Source organism: Brassica napus, chromosome C6, assembly GCF_020379485.1.
Source record: "Brassica napus cultivar Da-Ae chromosome C6, Da-Ae, whole genome shotgun sequence".
NCBI classification, from domain to species: domain Eukaryota; kingdom Viridiplantae; phylum Streptophyta; class Magnoliopsida; order Brassicales; family Brassicaceae; genus Brassica; species Brassica napus.
The window spans coordinates 40,299,084-40,320,777 of record NC_063449.1 but is presented as its reverse complement, the minus strand read 5'-3'; the positions used below and the strand labels follow the sequence as shown (position 1 = coordinate 40,320,777).

The window sequence follows — 21,694 nt, the reverse complement described above, 5'->3', positions numbered from 1 at the left end:
CCAGAAGATCATCAAGTCTTCATCAGTGAATTGGATCAGGAATACATTCCAAGAACATATGAAGAAGCTATGCAACACAAGGAGTGGAGGGAATCTGTTGGAGATGAGATGAGAGCCATGATCAAGAATGATACATGGTTTGAGACTGAACTTCCAAAAGGAAAGAAGGCAGTGACAAGCCGACTTCTCTACACTATCAAGTATGGAGCCAATGGAAAACCAGAAAGAAAGAAGACAAGACTGGTTGCAAGGGGATATACTCAAGTGTATGGTGAAGATTATCTAGACACTTTTGCACCAGTGGCCAAGCTTCACACTATAAGGATTCTCTTATCTCTTGCTGTCAATCTTGAGTGGGATTTATGGCAGATGGATGTGAAAAATGCCTTTCTTCAAGGAGAATTGGAGGATGAAGTCTACATGAGACCACCTCCTGGTCTTGAGAACATGGTGAAGTCAGGAAATGTTCTCAGATTAAAGAAGGCAATTTATGGCTTGAAGCAATCTCCAAGGGCTTGGTACCATAAGTTGAGCACCACCCTCAATGGAAGAGGCTTTGTCAAGTCTGAAGCTGATCATACCCTATTCACCCTCACTAGCCAGCAAGGAATCATTGTCATTCTCATTTATGTTGATGACATTATCATCACAGGCAGTGACAAAGAAGGGATCATCTCGACCAAAGCGTTCCTTAAGGCTTCATTTGATATCAAGGACTTGGGAGAGCTCAAATACTTCCTAGGGATCGAGATGTGTAGGTCTAAGGAAGGGTTGTTTCTATCTCAAAGGAAATACACCCTTGACTTACTAAATGAGGCTGGAGATCTTGGTGGAAGAGCTGCCAAAACACCTCTAGAGGAAGGATACAAAGTGATGCGTGAGGGGGAGATTGAAGACAAGTCATATGAAGATGTAAAGCACTATAGGAGAATGGTGGGAAAACTCATTTATCTTACCATTACCCGACCAGATGTATGCTTTGCAGTAAACCAAGTAAGCCAACACATGCAAGCTCCCAAGGTACACCACTGGAACATGGTTGAGAGGATTCTCAGGTACCTAAGAGAGGCACCAGGCCAAGGAGTATGGATGGGATGCAATAGAAGCACTGAGATTGTTGGGTACTGTGATGCGGATTGGGCAGGAGATCGAGTTGATAGGAGATCAACTACTGGATATTGTACCTTCATTGGAGGCAATTTGGTAACATGGAAGAGCAAGAAGCAGAAGGTGGTGTCTTGTTCAAGTGCTGAGACAGAATATAGAGCTATGAGGAAGCTCACAAGCGAGTTGATTTGGATCAAGGGACTTCTTAAGGACTTGGGAATTGAAGTTACAACGCCAATCACGATGCATTGTGATAACCAGGCTGCTATACACATTGCTAGCAACTCAGTCTTCCATGAAAGGACCAAACATATAGAGGTAGATTGCCACAAAGTGAGACAAGCCGTGGAGCAGAAGATCATATTGCCGTGCTACACAAGGAGTGAAGATCAGCTAGCTGATATCTTCACCAAGGCAGCAAGCACTAAGGTATGTGAGTCCATTCATCCAAAATTGGGACTCATAGACCTATCATGTCAATGATCTCTCCTTCATGAAGTGTTCTACTCTTTTTCCTTGACTTGGATTTTCTTCCAAAGGGTTTTACCTAGTTGAGGTTTTAATGAGGGAATACTTCATGGCTTCCAAGCTTGACTTGTTCCACATGGTCAAGCTTGAGGGGGAGTGTTGACATGAAGCAGAATTAAGCAGCTAGACTTGAGAATTAAGCAGCCAGACTTGAGAATTAAGCTGCCAGACTTGAGAATTAAGCTGTTAGACTTTATAAGGTTTTATAAGGCTTTATAAGGGTTTTATAAGCTCGATTTTATTGAAGAGAAGAAGAAGAGAGAAAAAGATATTTTATTATATTGTGTACTGAGGTCACTTGTTTTTAAATACTTGTACCCAGATCCACAATTAAATTAAGGAAACTATTCTCTACTTCTTTTTCTTACATCTTGAGATCTACTTTCTCTCTCTCTATGTTCTTCATGTTCTTCATTCTCCATAAATAAACTCTAAATAATTCTATCATTCTAACAAATATGTTAGAGCTGAGCTTTGGACAAACCGGTATTTACCAACACTACAAAAAAAAAGATGTGAATTGTATCACAACTGAATGATACAATTTTCAATAATTTATTTTTAAATGATACATTCATCCAACAAGTATTTGGTACTTCAACTAGGGAACACGTAATAATATGGTTTATTTGTTAATTGTACTTTTTATACTTTGATATAAGAGATTTGACGATTGTAGCGAGGAGCAAGAAAATAGTCCAGTGACAAAGTAATTTCCATGAAAATAAACATTTAATCATGAGCAAATGTTAACTTACAATAAACTGTTTTGAATTTATGTGAGATATAAAAATAGATTTATAACGACTGTAGAAAGGAATAGTGACAAATATTTTCCATGAAAAGAAACATTTACTCAAACTTAATCATGAATATATAAGGTTAATTGATTTATATATATATATATATATAATAAATTGATAAGAGATTTATAACGATTGTAGAAAGGAACAAGAAGAATAGTCCAATAACAAAATATTTTCCATGAAAATAAACATTTATTCAAGACACTAAACAAAACTTTAAAACTTAAGTTCCTTTATCTCATCAGTTTTCCATTGCTCATTGGACAACATACAGTAGTTGCAGTGAAAATCCCAACGGCCTCGCATACGTCCCCGCAACTCGTTGCATGTCTCGCAATGATTTGAACACACGATAAATGTGTCAAGCTTTTGAGTGGCAGTTTGTACGATATTTTCGGTCTCTAAACCTGACGCCTTTATGTAGTTATTGTAGTATACATTAGCAAATCCTTTACAATCTATGTATAAGCAATGTGAAAGATTTAGGTTCCCGAGGTTTTGGTGATCAGTGACAAGCGACAATAGTGCATCTATGTATAAAGCTGCACCTCGGAAGCTTAAACTCTCCAGGTTTGAGAAGTAACTCACAATTTGATAGGCTAAGTCATTGTCTAAAAGCCGGATAAGCTTTAGGCTGGTGAGGTTCTTGCAGTTCTCTCCAATGGCGCGAAAGTTAGCATTTCTAATGGGTAAACCAGGTTGAGTAATGACTAACGTTTGGAGATTCTTCCACTGGCTGAATGTAAACATTAGTGAATTCTCATTTAGATTATGATAGAGCGGCAGTGACAATTTTTTTACGTTTGGCATCCTGAAAAAAAAAACAAGAAAAAGTAAATAAACACACAAGATTGCACGATACCACGCTTATACATAAATTTTTCTATCATATAATGTGCAAATCTGTTTAAGGGATATAACTTACGTTGGAGCAATGATCGCGAGTTCCTCCTCTTGTATATAGTAACAGTTATCAAAAACTAGATTTGTCGTGACTGAGCTGTTAAATTTAGTTATCTCAGCCAATATATTTCTGAGCTCATATTGGTGTTCTTCGTCATTAGACAGAGGGTCTGCCTTATCAGGAATTTTTGAAATAATTGACTTGAGATTACTTAAGTCTATAGTCTTCCATAAAGATTTGTTGTGAGAAGCAAGGAACCAAGAGATACAGACGCGAGATGTCCCCTTGATTATATCAACAACGTTGAGCATCCCAAATATCTTGGCTAATATGTTTTTCTCCATATTTTCCCACCTTGAGATTTTTTCTAAGCTATTTGGTGTTTCCATCTTAGTGCAGCTAAAAACAATGAAAATTGCAAAGTAATAGAGTTTTCTAATGATTAAAGTTCAGAAATTTTAAAGAAAACAACAATAGATTCAACAGTATTGAATAACCGATTTGTTAGAACAATCAAAAGAGGCAAACAAAAACGTTGAGGAAATGATACAATTTATAGAGAAGTCACTGGACACATATAGGGGATTTACTTCTGGGGATTGTAAGTTTGTAACCATTTCTGAATTGTGAAACTTTGGCTACTAGATTAACTGAGCACAGATATTTTATGATGAGGCAATAATGAAATACTATTACAAAATTAATTTTTTTTAAGAAGACTTGTATGGCCTATAAGTAACCCATAATGAGATATTTTTCCAAAAAGTTATATATACACAATTTAATAAAATGGATATATTTGATATGAAATCAATTTACATAATAAAATTATTTATAAATAGTAGTATATTTCTGTAAAATTAAGTAAGATATGTAAGTAAATAGTAATTGATCTTTTTGTGAAGATATTTATGCCATTAATGATAATTAATCTTTGCATGTTCAAAGATTGAAAATAAAATCTATCTATATTATTAAGGTAGAAGAAGCATATGCGGAAATTCATTGATTCCTCTGAAGATAACAAAACCACCCCTCCCCGTCGAACACCTTACGAACCAACATGATCATTCTTACCCTAACTATTATATTTTTCAAATCCCCCATCAACAAATATTAGTATTACCAAAGGCTGTACCAAATAAAAATATACTAGTCCCTGATCCGCGCAGATATGAATTTTCAGTTTTTAATTATTTATTTTATTAAATGATGTATTTGTAATATTTGTTCATATTATATTCATTAAGTAAATATTTTTTTTGCATCTTAAACTATCTATTTTTTTACGAATGTGTGATATCATATAAAAATATAAAAAAATGAGTATAGAGTTAATTAGATAATTTTAAAAACAGAAATTTTTCTTTCGTGTGCGATATCATATAAATAATGATCCACCCAGTTAACAAAAATCATGATTATTTTATGTGTAATTTTTTTTATTTTGACCATTTCCTTAAAACTATATTTAATTTTACATATTTTAATTAGAATATTTTAAATATCTTTACCTTTTTATTTGAAATGCAACTCAATATTTTTTTAACAATTATAACAAAATATTTTAAAAATATTTTTAGAATTTGTTTGAAAAATATGAAAATTACATTTTAAATTAAAATTATCCTAAAATATGATAAGTTTTGATGTAAACGAAAACTCAAATTATGTCAAAAATAATGATATTCAATGATAATAACAATTTTAATTGATTATTTTAAAAAAATATATATATTTACAAAAATATTGTTTGAAAGAAAATTCATTTATCTTTCAAATATAAAATGAAAATATTATAATTAAATAATAAAAAATATAAATAAAAACCATAAATTTAGCAAATGACAACTGAGTTATATTATGCTAAAATTTTCTTTCTAATAATTTATCAAATGACAAATGAGTTATAAACAAATAATACCATATAATTTTTAAAAACATAGCCATTCTTAAATATTTTTTGAATAAATAATTATTTTTAAATTTAATCAACTGAAAATAATATCCGTACAATTGTGTGAGTCAAATTATAGTTTTATTGATGCATGTTATATATTAGTGCTGCATGTTTTAGGTAACATTTTAATGATGCACGTTTTTAAAAATTTCCATTATTAAAATTATGCACGTAAGGATAACTCATGAGTTTTTTTTGTTGATTAAATGACATTATGTCCAAATTTATTTAAGGATATTTCATTAAGGTAACTGAAAAAGACAAACAATAAAATAGGAAGTTTAAATTCATTTAAGCATATTTCATTAATGTAACTGAAAAGACAAGCAATAAATTAGGCAGTTTTATTCGTTTTAGGATATTTCATAAATGCAACTGAAAAAGACAAGCAAAAAAAAGAGTTTAATTAATGAAGTAAGAACATTTTCAAATGGGTACTTCTCTTTTAATAATATAGATTCATTAATGTAACTGAAAAGACAAGTAATAAATTAGGCAGTTTTATTCGTTTTAAGATATTTCATAAATGAAACTGAAAAAGACAAGAAAAAAAAAGGGAGTTTAATTAATGAAGTAAGAACATTTTCAAATGGGTACTTCTCTTTTAATAATATAGATGGTCGAGTTAATGTAACTGAAAAGACAAGTAATAAATTAGGCAGTTTTATTCGTTTTAAGAAATTTTATAAATGTAACTGAAAAAGACAAGCAAAAAAGAGAGTTTAATTAATGAAGTAAGAATATTTTCAAATGGGTACTTCTCTTTTAGTAATATAGATATAAGAATATACAATCATAGGTCATGCTCAAATATGAATAAGAGCTAATGGAAAACATATTACACGGTCTAATAAATAACATATTTCACATTCCCGAGCCTATTACAAACCATATATATGTCAATTCATGCATACATATATATATTAAGTCGTCGTTTTCAATCACAAGGGTGGTTTGTTTAAGAGTCGGAGAGCATTATAATCCTCTAGTTTGAGACTCGAAATTATGCTTAAGGGTCTTTATCTTGGCAGATAATTGCATCCAGACCATTCACCACATTAGACAACTTTCTATTTGAGCCACTGAATGAGCTAGGTTCATGCGAAAAGAAAGCCACCACAGTTACTCGTGCTGGTTGGTAACTAAGATTCGTTCAGACCTTTCTATAAGACTACATGTATGGTGTGTTGATTGTATCTTGAGGGGTCATTTCTTAAAACTCAGCTTGGACCGTTTGTGGATTCTGAGCATCCAGAGATTAAGAAAGGAGCTGTTGAAACCCGGGGACTTTTGAGGCAAACCAGGTACAAAAATCTCTTCCGATAAGCCATATTCTCTCAAGTCTCAAAGTCCTTAAACCATAAACATTCAGGTGAAGGTAGGTTGCTGCACGTTGGATGTACTTAAAGCATCTGAGTGGGGATGGGATGTCTAGAAACCCAAGTGGAGTCCCCACAGATCGCATATCCAGACTCGCAACTCATCTCCTTCGTCAGAGAAGGTATAAAACACTCTAACTTTCTCCAAAATTGAAGAGTTAAGGGGCATATATTTTCATATAAATCATATGGATGTATCCAAAGAGCTATAATATATAAAAACTACCGAAATATAACACTTTATTAATTAATTTCAGTTTATTATCATAATTCACTCATTACTAGTATCAAAAAAACATTTAACTTCATGATCCCACAGACAGATCTCACATGCAGAAGAAGTATTCATGTCGTTATCCTCGCCGTATCGATGCCAAGCACAATTATATGCTAAGAAATCACTAGTTCGACCATCACACCCGCACTTATCTGGAGCGTACGCTCTTTTGAGCTCTTTCATCACCGGTGTGCCAAGCCACCGAATGCTGCCTCCAATCTTCTCCCTCATATCCACCAGCTCCTCCAACGTTTTTGACATTAACGATTTTATTAAAGAAGACAAGATCTTGAAACCCTCTTGTTTTGTTTCGCCTCCATGCAAAACCGGTCCTGGTATATAGATAGACTCAAAACATATCAAAATTTGTTTGGCTCAAAACGCTTAAATTGCTAAACATGAAGATAAACGCAAAGATACACAACATGCATCGAGCCTATATAATAACACAAAAGATAAAAAAAAAGAGAAACTCAGTGGTTAACAATTAATATATCTTGCTTACCCTCCTCGTAGATGTCTCTGCCTCCACCACAGATTAGGATCAGTCCATAAACATAGGTTGCTTCTTTGTTTCCTTTTTTCGCAGCTTGAGACAAAAGTTTGAGTCCTTTGTGTTTCTGGTTTCTTCGAAAGTAGTTGATGATTCCTTTGCGATACAAGGCTTCAGGATTCCCGTTCCTTCGACATCTCTTGTAGAAGTTAGATAATCTTTCGGTCCTTACCTTCCTTTCAAGTTCTTTTTTTCTGTTAAGTACCTTCCTTTCATGTTCAGTCCTTACCTTCCTTTCAAGTTCAGGGTCTTGATAATGATACCAAGTCAGAAGAGTGAGTTCGTGGAGGGAAAGTCGAGAGATTACGTATTTTTCATCGCATGTTCTTTTAAACGTTTTGGAAACTAATCTGAGATTACGAACCGCTGACAAGGAAGAAGCAGCGGTACGTGAAGAAATCTCCACAAGAAGATCATCAGGCAAAGAATCGAGAGAAACTCTTCTTTTGTTAGAGTTCTTGAATAAGCAAGACGCGTGCAAAGAGGAGGATCTCATGTTACCTAAGGATACTATTTACATTCTAATTAAGTTGGTCAATTGTTGTTATATAGAGAGGCCTACATTCGTTTTCCATTTTTCAGTAGGAATAGGAAAAAAAAAACAAGTGGACGAATGAAAACACAAATTAGTTCTTTTTTCCAGATTTAAAAAGGATAAATAAGATAGAAATCAAATTAAAGAAAAAAAATGTCAAGTCTTATTGTTTTATTAGTTCATATATATCTTGTGTTAACTTTACTTTTATCCAATTTTCCATATTTGCGCTCTTATTTCTCTCGTTTGAATTTATTTATGGGGATATTACTATTTATACAGGTTTTATATGTTTAATAGATTTAGAAAAAAATCGTAGCTTTCACCGGATTCCATTGTTTCATCAGTTCCAACTTTAGTGTTGTTTTCTCTCTAATTTGTATCCAATTTCATATGTTGGGACTCTTGACTGCCTCGTTTAGAATTTGTTTGTAGAACACTCTCCACCGGTTTTTGAATTACACACCATGTATTCTCCATCAAATATTTTATAAAATTGAGAAGAAAAAAAAAAACCCATCGAGGATAATATCCTTACTAGGGAATATGTTTATTACAAACTGTTTGTCAAGCGAACAGTTGGCATTTTTTCTGGATCAAGAACTCACTTGAACCGGTTTCTTCTTTTTGGAGTTGTTAATTAGTCGGACCTTTACAAAAGCGTTTTGCAAATCCTGCAAAACAAAAAAAACAAAAAAGAAGGGTTTCGTTTGGAAACTGAACAAAGGAGCAACAACAGGAATCTATGAAGACATTAATAACCTAGCCTTTGAAGACTACTCAATCGTTTTGTCAACGGATCAATGATATCAGATGAACACATAAACAGAACAAATGCCCATTGTGAAAAGATCAACAAAGATATGATCACAAACTTTTAATAGATCCTAAATGAGATTCTCAGAATAAATGCAAACACAAGCTTATAGAGAGTTCGGAGTGTCTTTTGATAAATGCAAATAGAATCCCAAACGAGAGCAAGAGAAGCATTGTAGTGATATGGTAAAGAACTAGTAACAGGTTAGTTCAATGAATCAACTACTTGTCCTAAGCCATAGTAGACACACTTTCTAATACAATAGCTAACCTCTAATTGTTGAATGATGATGTCTAAACACAAACCCAAAGCTAAATGACCTGACTGATATTAGCAGTAAGCAATATACACTACTACTAATCTACGCCAAATCTGAGTGAGGTGAATTGTTTTTACCTTGTCTGAGTTATCATTAGCTGATGATGGTTCACCAGTCCAAAGACTCTCCAAATTGAAGTAAACCCTGGCCTTGTCATCAAGCGCATGTACTACAAACTTCCCTACACACATACGAAAATTACAGCAACAAAAAAAAAAAAAAAATCAAAACTTTGAAGTGAAAAAAAAAACACGAACCGTAGTCAATGACAATCCACTTGGTATCGTACCCTTGCACACAAGGAAGCATTACATGTTTCTCTCCTCTCTGCTTCTGCTTTGCCTGTTCAGTGAACAAATGATCAATAAAGTAGATTCTGAAGAACCGGATTCGAAGGTGAAAGGAGTTATATACATACCCTGTAGACGAGAGCCTGAGCGATGTTCTTCAAGTGCCAATCTGATCTTCCGGTGGCGATGATCGTGACATCGGCCCAGCAGGACTGGTTCTCCGTCGGGATCACAATCACGTTGTCTGCTTTCACGTCGGAGAGAATCTTCTCCACTTCGGCGACGGTTAGGACCTCTGAGATATCACGGGCGCCGCCGGCGGAAGAAGAGAAGGAGGGAGCGGAGAGACCTAGTAGCTTCCATGACTGGTCTAGAAGCGACGGCGACGGTGGCGATTTGAGAAGAAGAGAGGGGAGAGAAGAGCAGCGAGATCGGAGAGCAGCCAACATTAGGTTTTAGCGTGGTTGTGAAACGGCTACGATTGGGGGCCAAACCCTGATACCTAGGTGTTCCAGGAGGATTGAAAATTTTAAATTTTTTTAATTTTGAAATCCTATCTCCCCAAACTCGGACACCTCGACTCAGACTCTCAACCATCAACTCTAAACCCTAAACTCGCCCCTTAACTCTAACCATAATATCTAGATTAATCAACCCTAGAGCGCATAAGTGTATATTTATATCTTTTGATAAAATATTTAAGTCTATTTTGGTTATTTTTATTTTAAGGTCTATATTTATAACAAAAACTTTTATACGTCTAAAATTTTTCTCCGATTCGTATAATATTAATCATGATCACCGTATTAGCGAACGCATATTAATAGAAAAGGCAAATAGGTTCTCTCGTTCCATCCCAGATCTGCCGCAGACCGCGGTCTCTGAAATAGATGTTCAAATCCGTCCCGTTATATGTATAAGTCTTTGCGGATTGGTCCGCATGATAGATGATAATACACGTAATATGACAGAAAATAATACACGCAATAGGATGCCTCAGGCCACTCTAAAACGGTTTAAGTCACTGTAAAACATGATTCTGGTCGTCGACTGAATTGGATTCATCAGTCATTGATTTACTTATTTGTTATTCAAAACAATAGTTGTAGTTAATTTTATCACACTCCAAACATATTAACATACATGTTAAAGATAATTGGAGAAGATGTTTTTCATTAGCTTATAACTCATAAGTTCATAACTAATGTTTTAGTTTGACGAATTCAAAAATTAAATAAAATCAAACACTAAATCAAAAGCTGCCAATCCCAAAATAAATAAAAAAGAACACCAAATTAAAACACCATTAGAGTTCAATTCGTCATCGTCGGTGCTCAAATCACAATCGCGGGAGCTCGAACCGTAATCGCCGGAGCTCCTTTCATTTTCTCTGGCGAAGTCACGAATCACTTTTTTTTCTCTCTCTCTCATTTTTTTTCAGGTAAAACAAAAAATAAAGAAAAAAATGTGGGTCCTTGTACACTTGCGTGGTCCGTTTCGGCTCATCTTAAAAAAAAACAGTCCCGTAACAATCCGTCATGCGAAGTTCGTTAATTTGCAGGCATAGAAAATTCTGGTTCAATACTATTTTGCGAGAGTCTTTTACAGACCAGGCCGGCGATACAAGTCTATAATTGTCATCTCGTATTAGGCTACATGATCACATTTTAGAACACATGTTAAAATCATCTCTTATATATTAAAAGAAGAACATTGTAGTTAATGCTTTCACACCAAGTTGGACACGTGTCAATTGGAGAGACACTCTCCCAATATATTTCCTTATTCACCCTTTTTTGGCCTGATTTCGTAAAGAATTTTCGTAAAGAGTTTTCACGTGATCTTTTCACGTAACGTTGTTCTTGTAGATTTTTATTACTTTCGACTGAAGATGTAGAGATCATTTGTGTCGGCTTTCCGCGGAAGAAGAAGAGTAACAGTGTTAAGAACCAAGATTCAATATGTTACAAGAAGAAGAAGTCCCAAGAAGAGATAAGAAAAGATAAGTCGGGGAGAAACACTAACCCGAAAGTACAAACCTCTTCTATACTCTTTAATCTCTCAATATCCTAATCTTTCTCTCTGGATCGCTCAAGGAGTTCTCTGTTACTCGCAAGAACATAACAGAGATAGAATGCCCTTTTTCAAAAAAAAAAAGAACAGAACCGAAAAGATGATCACGATCTGATATCGCGAAGGCAAGTAAAGCTAATGATGACGAACGTAAAGGCAAGAGCAAGATGCAAAAGATGAACCAACTACATGTATCTATAGCTTTTTCAGGTATCTTTTGCTATGCTTCAGAGTTCTAATGCTTCGGAGTTCTCACGTAACCAACTAATGCTTCGGAGTTCTCACGTAACGTTGTTCTTGAATGTGTCAAACCATGAGCATGGTTGAACTATAAATATGTTACAAGAAGAAGAAGTCCCAAGAAGAGATAAAAAAAAGAGAAGTCCGAGAGAAACACTAACCAGAAAGTACAAACCTCTTCTATACTCTCGAATCTCTCAATCTCCTAATCTTTCTATCTGAATCGCTCAAGGAGTTCTCTGTTACTCGCAAGAACAGAACGGAGAAGATGATGACGTCTCTTCATCCTAAAGTTGTTCTTGAACGTGACTTCTTCTTCTCACATAATGTTGTTCTTCAATGTGTCAAACTATGAGCATGCTTGAACTATAAAGAGTATAGAAGAAGTTTGTACTTCCGGGGTAGTGATAAGATTTGAGAGTATAGAGAGTCCCAAGAAGAGATAAGAAAAGAGAAGATGATGATGTCCCAAGAAGAGATAAGGAGTTCTCTGTTACTCGCATGAACATAACGAAGAAGATGATGACGTCTCTTCTTTTTCTCTTATAAAGGATTTGTGACACTATAATTTATTCAACGTACCAAAGGATACAAAAAGTAGTAAACATTGGAATATTAGTCATTAATCAGGACTAGAAGAGTCTTTTTTTTTTCCTTGTGTTGTGTAGTTTCTTGTATGACTAATGGCTATGAGAGTCACATAGAAACAAAAAAAAAGTTATATTCATACGTGACTGTTATTAGTTCTGAGTTGGAACTTCTGATTTTGGGTTTACCAAAGCGAACCGGTCGGTTCCGAGTTAGAAAGTCTATTGAAATCAACGAAGATAACCAATTCGTATAACGCTTGCCAAAGCAAAAAATATATGATAATCAACGAAGATAACCATTTTATGACAATATAATTAAATCGTATTATGCTGGCCAAAACAAAAATATATGATAATCAATTCATTTTTAACGGGGAAACTAAGTTACAAGCCTTAGGGTTTTATTCTTATATAAGACACATCCCCAACCATTCTTACTCATCTCGATCACGCAAAACCTAATTACTCTTCCCTCATTCTTCTATAATGAGGATTTACATTTATTCTATTTACATTTATATTTTTGTTTTGGCTTTCAACATCTTGTTTAAGAACTATTACGATAAGTTTTATAATTATGCATCTTAATAAAAATGAGCTTTTTAGTTATAAGAGAGTTCTTCTATTGTTTAAATATGCTTTTACCATTCTTGGGGAAATGTATACGATGAAGTCGTATTTCATCAATCATACATTTTTGAAGTTTTCCTTCGTTCTTTTCTTCCTTTTTCCGACAGGGAACGATTATATAAAAGGCAATGTTGTACGTCCAGCCCATTAAACTTAATATTGGGTCTCCTTCCCTTTTAAACATAATTTTGGGTCTCCTTCCCTTTTAAACATAATTAAATTGGGCTACGTGTATTACAAGATTGAGTCTCCTTTCCTTTGTTTTATTATATTATATTTTTAGAGCCTTCAAAAATCTCAAAGTTCTTCTATACAATAAAACAAAATTAATTTAACAAAAAAAACTACATAATAGTAAAATAAAAACTAGAAAATACTTTACGTCATTTTGTATTATATCCACGTTTAATACGTTTGCAACACGTTCTAATAAATAAAGGACAAAAATTGCAAATACATACTCTATTTTTGATTTCAAACATTAAATCACCGAGTATATTCACCCCACGCAGGTCACGGATTATCACCTAGTATTCATTTAAATAATTATATTGTTTGGTTATACTTCTATTTCTAAATATGTTTTTTTTTAAATTATGTATAATTTAATATATATTGTTTTGAAAAAGTAATAAACTAAAAAGTGGTGCGTAATGAGAGTTGACAAATATAACTTGTAATGTTTTAGAAGTTCGTGTCCTATTGAGTCATGTCCGTTAAGTTATGGATAACCAATCCATTTGGACATAAAAGGTCATTTGACACATACTGTAATTTATTTAAAATATGGTCATAATCATATTTGCGTTTGGCTATTTATGCATTATCTTATGGGTTCTTATTTGAGTTTGGACCGCTAATGTGACAAAAGAAAAAAATGTTTATCTGAACGAGAATATTTAGATGTGGATAGTCCGTCCATTTGAGACTCTAAACTCATGATCATTAATAAATCATCGTTGAAACCGACTCTGATGGAAGAGTTAAATCAATGGTAAAAGTTATCCAAAGTTTTAGAATTCAGTTTTTTTTCTCTAGTTATTTTATGTTGAACAAGATCATGTTTTCCATCTTTATAAATCTATCATACATATATAACTTCGTATAATGTTTGGAAAATTAAGTCCACGCTAGTTCTTTTTGAGTAAAGCCTAAAAGGCATATTCCTTGGCAAACTTGCAAACAAAGAAGCATATTCCGGTCAACCACAAATTAGCCAATATATAAAATTAAGTTAACGTGTATCTAAATTATCTTCTCACATGGTATATTTTTGTGAATATACACTCAATTTGCTGGATTTTAAACAAGTAGCCGACTTTTTTTATTTTCTCGGGGATAAGTTATAGTACAATAAAAACTCTATAAAAGTACTAAGAAAAAATGTAATTAAATAAAGTCTTTGGAAACAGAATTTATAAGATAATTCTGGATAAATTACATTTTTCTACTTCCTTAAAAATATTAAAATAGAAGTAGAAACGTTGGTTGTTGCCGAAGCAAAAGCGAGAAAACAAACGAAAGAAATATTTTGAGGAAGAATAAGAAAAGAGAACCTGAGGATTTGAACGGTAGCTGTACGCGAGATTTTTCCACGTCTTATGGTAGAAGAGGAACCGTTGGTTGTCGTGTCTTCTTGTCGGCTTTACGTGAACGGTAGAAGTAGAACCGTTGGTTGTCGTGATTGATTTAAAGCCCTAATGAGATCCATCGATCATCGTCTAATGGAGGAATCAGCTGATACGTCTTCCTCTTCCTCTTCCCGTTATTTCTCTATTTTCACGAATTATCCTCTGATCTCCGCCGTCTTAGCTTTCACCATCGCACAACTCATCAAGTTCTTTACCACCTGGTACGTTTACGGCTTTACGTGCGCGTATCACTCATATATATTTGTTCTCCATCGTATCTTCTTGTTTAGAGATTATTTGACCAAACTACTCATAGCTTCTGAGAATGTTTTAAATAAAAGATTTATTCTAAGATTGTTGAGTTGCAAGCATCAGGTATAATTGAGCTTTGAAAGATAGTGAATTAAACAATGTTTGTAAGTTTTGTGAAGGTATAAGGAAAAGAGATGGGATCTGAAACGGCTTGTTGGGTCAGGAGGGATGCCTTCTTCACATTCAGCAACAGTTACAGCTCTAGCTATGGCTGTTGGTTTACAAGAAGGCTTTGGAGGATCTCATTTCGCTATCGCTTTCATTCTCACTTCCATTGTACCTTTTTGGTCCCTCACTTAATCACCTTCCTTGTCACATTTTGATGGTTAAATAGTGATGGGTCTTGTGTTTTGTGTTGTGTGGCAGGTGATGTATGATGCAACTGGTGTAAGATTACATGCTGGACGTCAAGCCGAGGTTTTAATCTCCTCGTTTTCATTTTGTGTTACAAGTTCTGTTTTTTTTTATATTTTTTTCATACTCATTTTGGCTCTGTTTCATTTTTCAGGTTCTCAATCAGATTGTGTATGAACTTCCAGCAGAGCATCCCCTCGCTGAAAGCATGCCATTGCGTGAACTTCTCGGTCATACCCCTCCACAGGTAAGATCAGACCAATAGGGACTTTTTTTTTTAAATGGCTTTCATGAATTGTGGTCAGTACCTGAAGCATAACTATTTGGTGTCATGTCATTAGGTCGTTGCGGGTGGAGTGCTTGGAACTGGTACTGCATGTTTTGGATACTTAGTCACCTTGATAGTCAAATAGCTATTTATGGTGCAGTAAAAGCTCGCATTTTCTATTCCAATATCGTGTGTGGGTGCCACTGGTGCATAGCTTCTGAAACAGCCATATTTGTGTTTTTGCTAGTTAGCATTTATCTTTGTCATTGACAGCATAGTATATAAGGTTTGATCATGTAAGGAAAACATGAAAATGTCATTACACAGATCGATGAAGCTGTAAAAAAGAACATGATCTATTTGGATGTAGTCACGTAGCAGAAGCCATACTTTGATAATCAGCTTTATGAAAAGTTCTATCTATCTCTCGTTCTCGTAATTGTAGAGTAGCATGCAATGCAAAACAAATCCAAGCAATGAATCCTCTCTCCCAAATCTGAGATTATCCCACCTCGAAGTTTCATCACATTTCCTTTTAACTTCCACTAGACCCTGAGCGCGGATATGAATTTTCAGTTTTTAATTATTTATTTTATTAAATGATGTATTTGTAATATTCGTTCATATTATATTCATTAAGTAAATATTTTGTTTTTGCATCTTAATCTATCTATTTTTTTACGAATGTGTGATATCATATAAAAAATATAAAAAAAATGAGTATAGAGTTAATTAGATAATTTTAAAAACAGAAATTTTTCTTTCGTGTACGATATCATATAAATAATAATCCGCCCAGTTAACAAAAATCATGATTATTTTATGTGTAATTTTTTTTTATTTTGACCATTTCCTTAAAACTATATTAAATTTTACATATTTTAATTAGAATATTTTTAATATCTTTACCTTTTTATTTGAAATGCAACTCAATATTTTTTTTAACAATTATAACAAAATATTTAAATTTTTTTTTTTAGAATTTGTTTGAAAAATATGAAAATTACATTTTAAATTAAAATTATCCTAAAATATGATAAGTTTTGATGTAAACGAAAATTCAAATTATGTCAAAAATAATGATATTCAATGATAATAACAATTTTAATTGATTATTTTTAAAAAAATACATTTACAAAAATATTATTTGAAAGAAAATTCATTTATCTTTCAAATATAAAATGGAAATATTATAATTGAATAATAGAAAATATAAATAAAAACCATAAATTTAGCAAATGACAACTGAGTTATATTATGATAAAAAAAATTTTCTAACAATTTATCAAATGACAAATGAGTTATGAGCAAATAATACCATATAATTTTTAAAAACGTAGTCATTCTTAATATTTTTTGAATAAATAATTATTTTTAAATTTAATCAACTGAAAATAATATCCGTACAATTGTGTGAGTCAAATTCTAGTTTTATTGATGCATGTTATATATTAGTGCTGCATGTTTTAGGTAAAATTTTAATGCACGTTTTTAAAAATCTCCATTATTAAAATTATGCACGTAAGGATAATTCATGAGTTTTTTTTGTTGATTAAATGACATTATCTCGAAATTTATTTAAGGATATTTCATTAAGGTAACTGAAAAAGACAAAAAATAAAATAGGAAGTTTAAATTCATTTAAGCATATTTCATTAATGTAACTGAAAAGACAAGTAATAAATTAGACAGTTTTATTCGTTTTAGGATATTTCATAAATGTAACTGAAAAATACAAGCAAAAAAAAAAAGAGTTTAATTAATGAAGTAAGAACATTTTCAAATGGGTACTTCTCTTTTAATAATATAGATGAAATGGACATAGGACATAGTTTTTTTCATGTGGAGCTAATGCTGATTTTCTCTAATTTATTTTGGCTCATTAATCACATATCTTAGCGTTACCTTATGTCTCCTATGCCACTTGGTGGATATAGATTCCTTTAATGTTGATTCAACCTCCTGAGAAGAATCCGTAGATTTATAGTATAAATAAATACGTCAAGATGGACATGGGAACATACTTGTCTTCTCCGACTAGTCGCCGCTCCGAGATCACCAGTTCAAGACTCATCATCAGGAGTATAAGAGGTTGTGACTTTAAATGGTTCTACTCATAAATTCCATGAAGCGTATATAATGTGGTGAGGATGAAGAAGGATTACAACAGAAAGGTTTAGTCTATGTCCCCATGAAAGAGATTGTGGATGAGCATTCTGGATGCAGGGGGACATTTATAGAGGAAAGAACAAACGGAAATGTCAAAGAACGGTCTTGTCGATTTGATACACCATGATCTATGCCCGGACTTTAACATTCCACTAACATCACTTCTAAAGTAATAATTTCAAAACTCAATTTGATACAGTAACTTTTAAAATTTCTCTGTAAATAAAATTCTACACAAAACTGCACAAACCATGTTTCTATCTATGATATTTCTAAGCACATGAACCAATAAAAACTGCTTTAAGTAATGTTATATTGTTCAGCATTATTTTTGTTTTCTTATACATTAATCCATCCCAATTTACATCTACTGAATACACTCTTTCATCAATAATTAGAAACTTAGCAGAAACAGAAAATGTGAGTTAAAAGAAGTACCATAATAATGAATCCATAAGAAACCAAAGACGGTCCACAAGCAGTAGAGGGGACTGTCAGGAGGACCACGTGAGTTTGTCAGTCAAACACGGACCCGCCTTTCTTCCCAGCCCGGACCGACAAAACCCATCTCTCGCCGCTCCTTCCAAGATCTCTACCCGTACACGTGCCATAGTCTTCACCAAACTGCCTTCTTTTAAAATCTTAATCAAAGATTCTAAAGTTACCGTTAAAAAGTACAAGTGTATCTTTAAAAAACACCACTCTCGGGAACTACATTAGAAGTTTTAACTTTTTTCATAAACTCTTTGCTTCATCCGAGATTCCTCCTAATTGTTTGTGATTGTTCCCATTGCATTTGCATTTGCATTTGCATTATTACCATCGCTTTATATTATTAACACTGTATTTAGTAGTATTATAATGGTGATTGTTTAGTCACTTTCTCCCCACGTACACATGATTATTAATAATACTATTTTCTAACAGTGTTCGCAGCATTTTCACGAACGACCCAGATCTGAACATTATTATAAAAACCATTACCACTATTAAATCTGAAAAGAAAACAAATAAAAACTCTGGGCCTATATGACTCTGTGTTAACTGATGTTTAAGAGACTTACAGTCAGATTAATGATACGTAGAAGAAGTATTCAAGCGATTTAAAAGAATGGTACGTAGTTGCCTAATTATGCAAATACTAGAGAAAAAAATATAAGAGATTTTTAAAGATGGATGTAACGTTTTTCAATACTGTTTTGTGATTGATACCGTTTTGGGCTAAGTGAGGTGTTCTATCTATTATTAGACAAATATTGTTTTGTGATTGATATTAAAACGACACAATCATTTTCGTTACACCAATCAAATCTACATAAATCCAAGTGATGTAATGTATGATTATCTAAAATAGAAATCAATGAGTGGCATAATAATGCGGATACGAAATCAGCAATTGAACAAAAATTGATACTCGATTATAGGAGACTAGAAGGTCTAATATCTGAAAGCAACAGAAGCTAAAATCATCTCTAACCAACCAAGTTGCTTTGTTCTAGTGGTACAGGAACTCCACCTGGAGTGCTCGCCCCTGGGTTCGAGCCTTGGCCACTGCGGAATTTACATATGGGCTGCAGCAGCCGAGACCGAAGACCGTTACACGGTGAGCCACATGGTGACGCCCTGGCAGCGTCCATGCTCACTTCGGTCTCTAGTCTTCGGTCTCTAGTCTGGACCACCTCGGTGGGGCCAGGATACTCGGTTAGCAAAAAAAAAAAAAAATCATCTCTAACCTTATTTCATTTTTTTAGTTCACACTTCACTTAAAAATATTTTTATTTACTTTTACTTTAATAATTAAATAAAAAGAAAACTATTACAAAAATAAAAACTAATCATATATATTATTTTATCTTTTGCTGATTACTATATTGTGGAGTACAAACTACAAAGTTGAATAAAAACGTAACTTTACTCTTGAAATACTTCATTTTGCCTTTTTCAAAAAAAAAAAAAACTTAATTTTATAGTAGAAAATGGTGTAGTACGTTGAAAATGCTCTATTCATATAAAAAATATCAATACCACAGCGTTATCACGAACCAGATCTGAGTATTATTACAAAACCAACATTACACTATTTTCTTAAAACAAAAACAGAGAAAACGTTGGGGCTATGTATATTAATATTTGCCATTCCAATAGAAAAAGACAGAACTAATTGGAGTTATAAAGACTATCATTCTCTATACACAACAACCCATCTGGCATTAATGGTCTCTCTCTGCTAAATCTCTCACATCATCAAGTTAGGTGTACGAGAGTGACGACTCTTTGATTGCTTCGCCACATCTTCCTCACTTCCTCAAAGTCATCTCTCTTTCTCTGTCCATAACTTTTTAAATGGATGTATAAAACCTTATAGTACTGTATTTTTATAAGAGTTTGAATATATAAGATCTCTCTGTTTTATTTTCTTTCATTTATTTATCTCGAGGAGAATGAGATCTCAAGGAGTGGAAGATAACAAAGGGTGGCTAGGACCAGCCACGCCGGAGATTTCTAACGGAAATGGGAATACCGGTTTTGAGTTTCAGAAAGGTGCAAACCGGACGCCAAACCACCACCGGTCCACCATTGGAAAACCAGCACCGTCAAAATGGGACGACGCTCAGAAATGGCTCTCCGGCGTTGGTTTAGCTCGCGGCGGTGGAGAGAAGAACCACCACAGCTCGAGGAACTGTAAACCGAGAAACTCGAACGCCGATGATCTCAGACTCATAGCTTCAGCTTCTCAGAGAGAACGCGAAGGAGAGGATCAGTACGTTGAGTACGACGAAGAAGACGGAGCGGCGGGAAGGCCCGAGGTGGAGACTAAGAACGTGGACTGCGGAGAGCCAGCAGGTGGTTCGGTTTGGAGGAAAGAGAGTATTATTAATCCGACGGCTGTGATTCGATCGGTGTGTGTGAGGGACATGGGGACTGAGATGACTCCGATCGGTAGCCAAGAGCCTTCTAGAACGGGTACGCCTGTTCGAGCCACGACGCCGGTTGGGAGAAGCCCTGTGACGTCACCGGTGAGAGCTTCTCACGGCGTCGAGGCGGTGAGGACGGCGGAGACGGTGGTGGCGGAGGGTAGAAGCGTAGCTAGTAATGATAATGAGAAGATTAGATATGGAGAAAATAATAATGATAATAAGGCGATGAATGCTATGGAAGCTCGAGCCATGGCTTGGGATGAAGCAGAACGCGCTAAGTTCATGGCTAGGTGATTAACATTGATTACGTTAATAGACGTTTTAATTAGTGTTAACGTGGCTTCACTATATAGACCAGTGTTTGAGGATTGATTTTTGTTGGAATGTGATTAGGTATAAGAGAGAGGAAGTGAAGATACAAGCTTGGGAGAATCATGAGAAGAGAAAGGCTGAGATGGAGATGAAAAAAATGGAGGTAATATTATCATCCAATGGTAAAACTACACGTGTTCAATCCGAGTTTCGGTTCTGTTTATAAAACCAAAAACATTGTTGATCGGTTTAAACACAATTCAAAATGTTTGAGAAAATGTGTGAACGTTGTGTAGGTGAAGGCGGAGAGGATGAAAGCTAGGGCGGAGGAGAAGTTGGCGAACAAGCTGGCCGCGACAAAGAGGATAGCGGAGGAGAGGAGGGCAAACGCGGAGGCGAAGTTGAACGAGAAGGCGGTGAGGACATCAGAGAGGGCTGATTATATTAGGAGAAGTGGACATTTGCCTTCTTCTTTCTCCTTTAAGATTCCATCTTTCTCTCTATGTTGGTAGGCACTAGTTTGTGTTTACTTATTGATCTCATTATTGTCTTTAGAATGTAACCGTGTATGGATTTAGTGATGCAATAACTAACGGCTTTGTTTGGGGAAGTAGATATAATGGAAGAGAAAGTTTGGAGAGATGGATAACGGTGTTAGCAAAACTAACATTTGTAGATTATTATTAGAAAGGTAGTAACAAGTCTTGTCAACTTGGAAGCTC

General features: G+C 34.2%; 5 protein-coding genes across 5 annotated transcripts; 2 read left to right on the top strand and 3 right to left on the bottom strand.

The window, feature by feature from the left end:
• Positions 1-2,446: 2,446 nt before the first annotated feature.
• Positions 2,447-4,403, bottom strand: LOC106403444 (putative F-box protein At4g11580). The gene is made up of 2 exons (XM_022704535.2): positions 3,367-4,403; positions 2,447-3,252 (listed from the first exon to the last, which is right to left on the bottom strand). The coding sequence occupies exons 1-2, from the start codon at positions 3,732-3,734 to the stop codon at positions 2,658-2,660; spliced, it is 963 nt and encodes a 320-aa protein (XP_022560256.2). The 5' UTR covers positions 3,735-4,403; the 3' UTR covers positions 2,447-2,657.
• Positions 4,404-6,781: 2,378 nt separating this feature from the next.
• Positions 6,782-8,038, bottom strand: LOC106403443 (putative F-box protein At1g67623). The gene is made up of 2 exons (XM_013844271.3): positions 7,467-8,038; positions 6,782-7,293 (listed from the first exon to the last, which is right to left on the bottom strand). Exons 1-2 carry the CDS (start codon positions 8,008-8,010, stop codon positions 6,956-6,958), a joined length of 882 nt encoding a protein of 293 aa, XP_013699725.2. The 5' UTR covers positions 8,011-8,038; the 3' UTR covers positions 6,782-6,955.
• Positions 8,039-8,443: 405 nt separating this feature from the next.
• On the bottom strand, positions 8,444-10,245 carry LOC106402656 (protein Iojap-related, mitochondrial-like). Its single transcript, XM_013843433.3, has 4 exons — positions 9,604-10,245; positions 9,443-9,527; positions 9,263-9,366; positions 8,444-8,723 (listed from the first exon to the last, which is right to left on the bottom strand). The coding sequence occupies exons 1-4, from the start codon at positions 9,922-9,924 to the stop codon at positions 8,646-8,648; spliced, it is 588 nt and encodes a 195-aa protein (XP_013698887.2). The 5' UTR covers positions 9,925-10,245; the 3' UTR covers positions 8,444-8,645.
• A 4,064-nt stretch (positions 10,246-14,309) lies between these two features.
• On the top strand, positions 14,310-15,996 carry LOC125575142 (uncharacterized membrane protein YuiD-like). Its single transcript, XM_048761806.1, has 5 exons — positions 14,310-14,860; positions 15,071-15,227; positions 15,318-15,368; positions 15,460-15,552; positions 15,647-15,996. The coding sequence occupies exons 1-5, from the start codon at positions 14,709-14,711 to the stop codon at positions 15,716-15,718; spliced, it is 525 nt and encodes a 174-aa protein (XP_048617763.1). The 5' UTR covers positions 14,310-14,708; the 3' UTR covers positions 15,719-15,996.
• Positions 15,997-19,821: 3,825 nt separating this feature from the next.
• Positions 19,822-21,614, top strand: LOC106403111. The gene is made up of 3 exons (XM_013843963.3): positions 19,822-20,950; positions 21,054-21,135; positions 21,269-21,614. The coding sequence occupies exons 1-3, from the start codon at positions 20,184-20,186 to the stop codon at positions 21,482-21,484; spliced, it is 1,065 nt and encodes a 354-aa protein (XP_013699417.1). The 5' UTR covers positions 19,822-20,183; the 3' UTR covers positions 21,485-21,614.
• Positions 21,615-21,694: the final 80 nt, after the last annotated feature.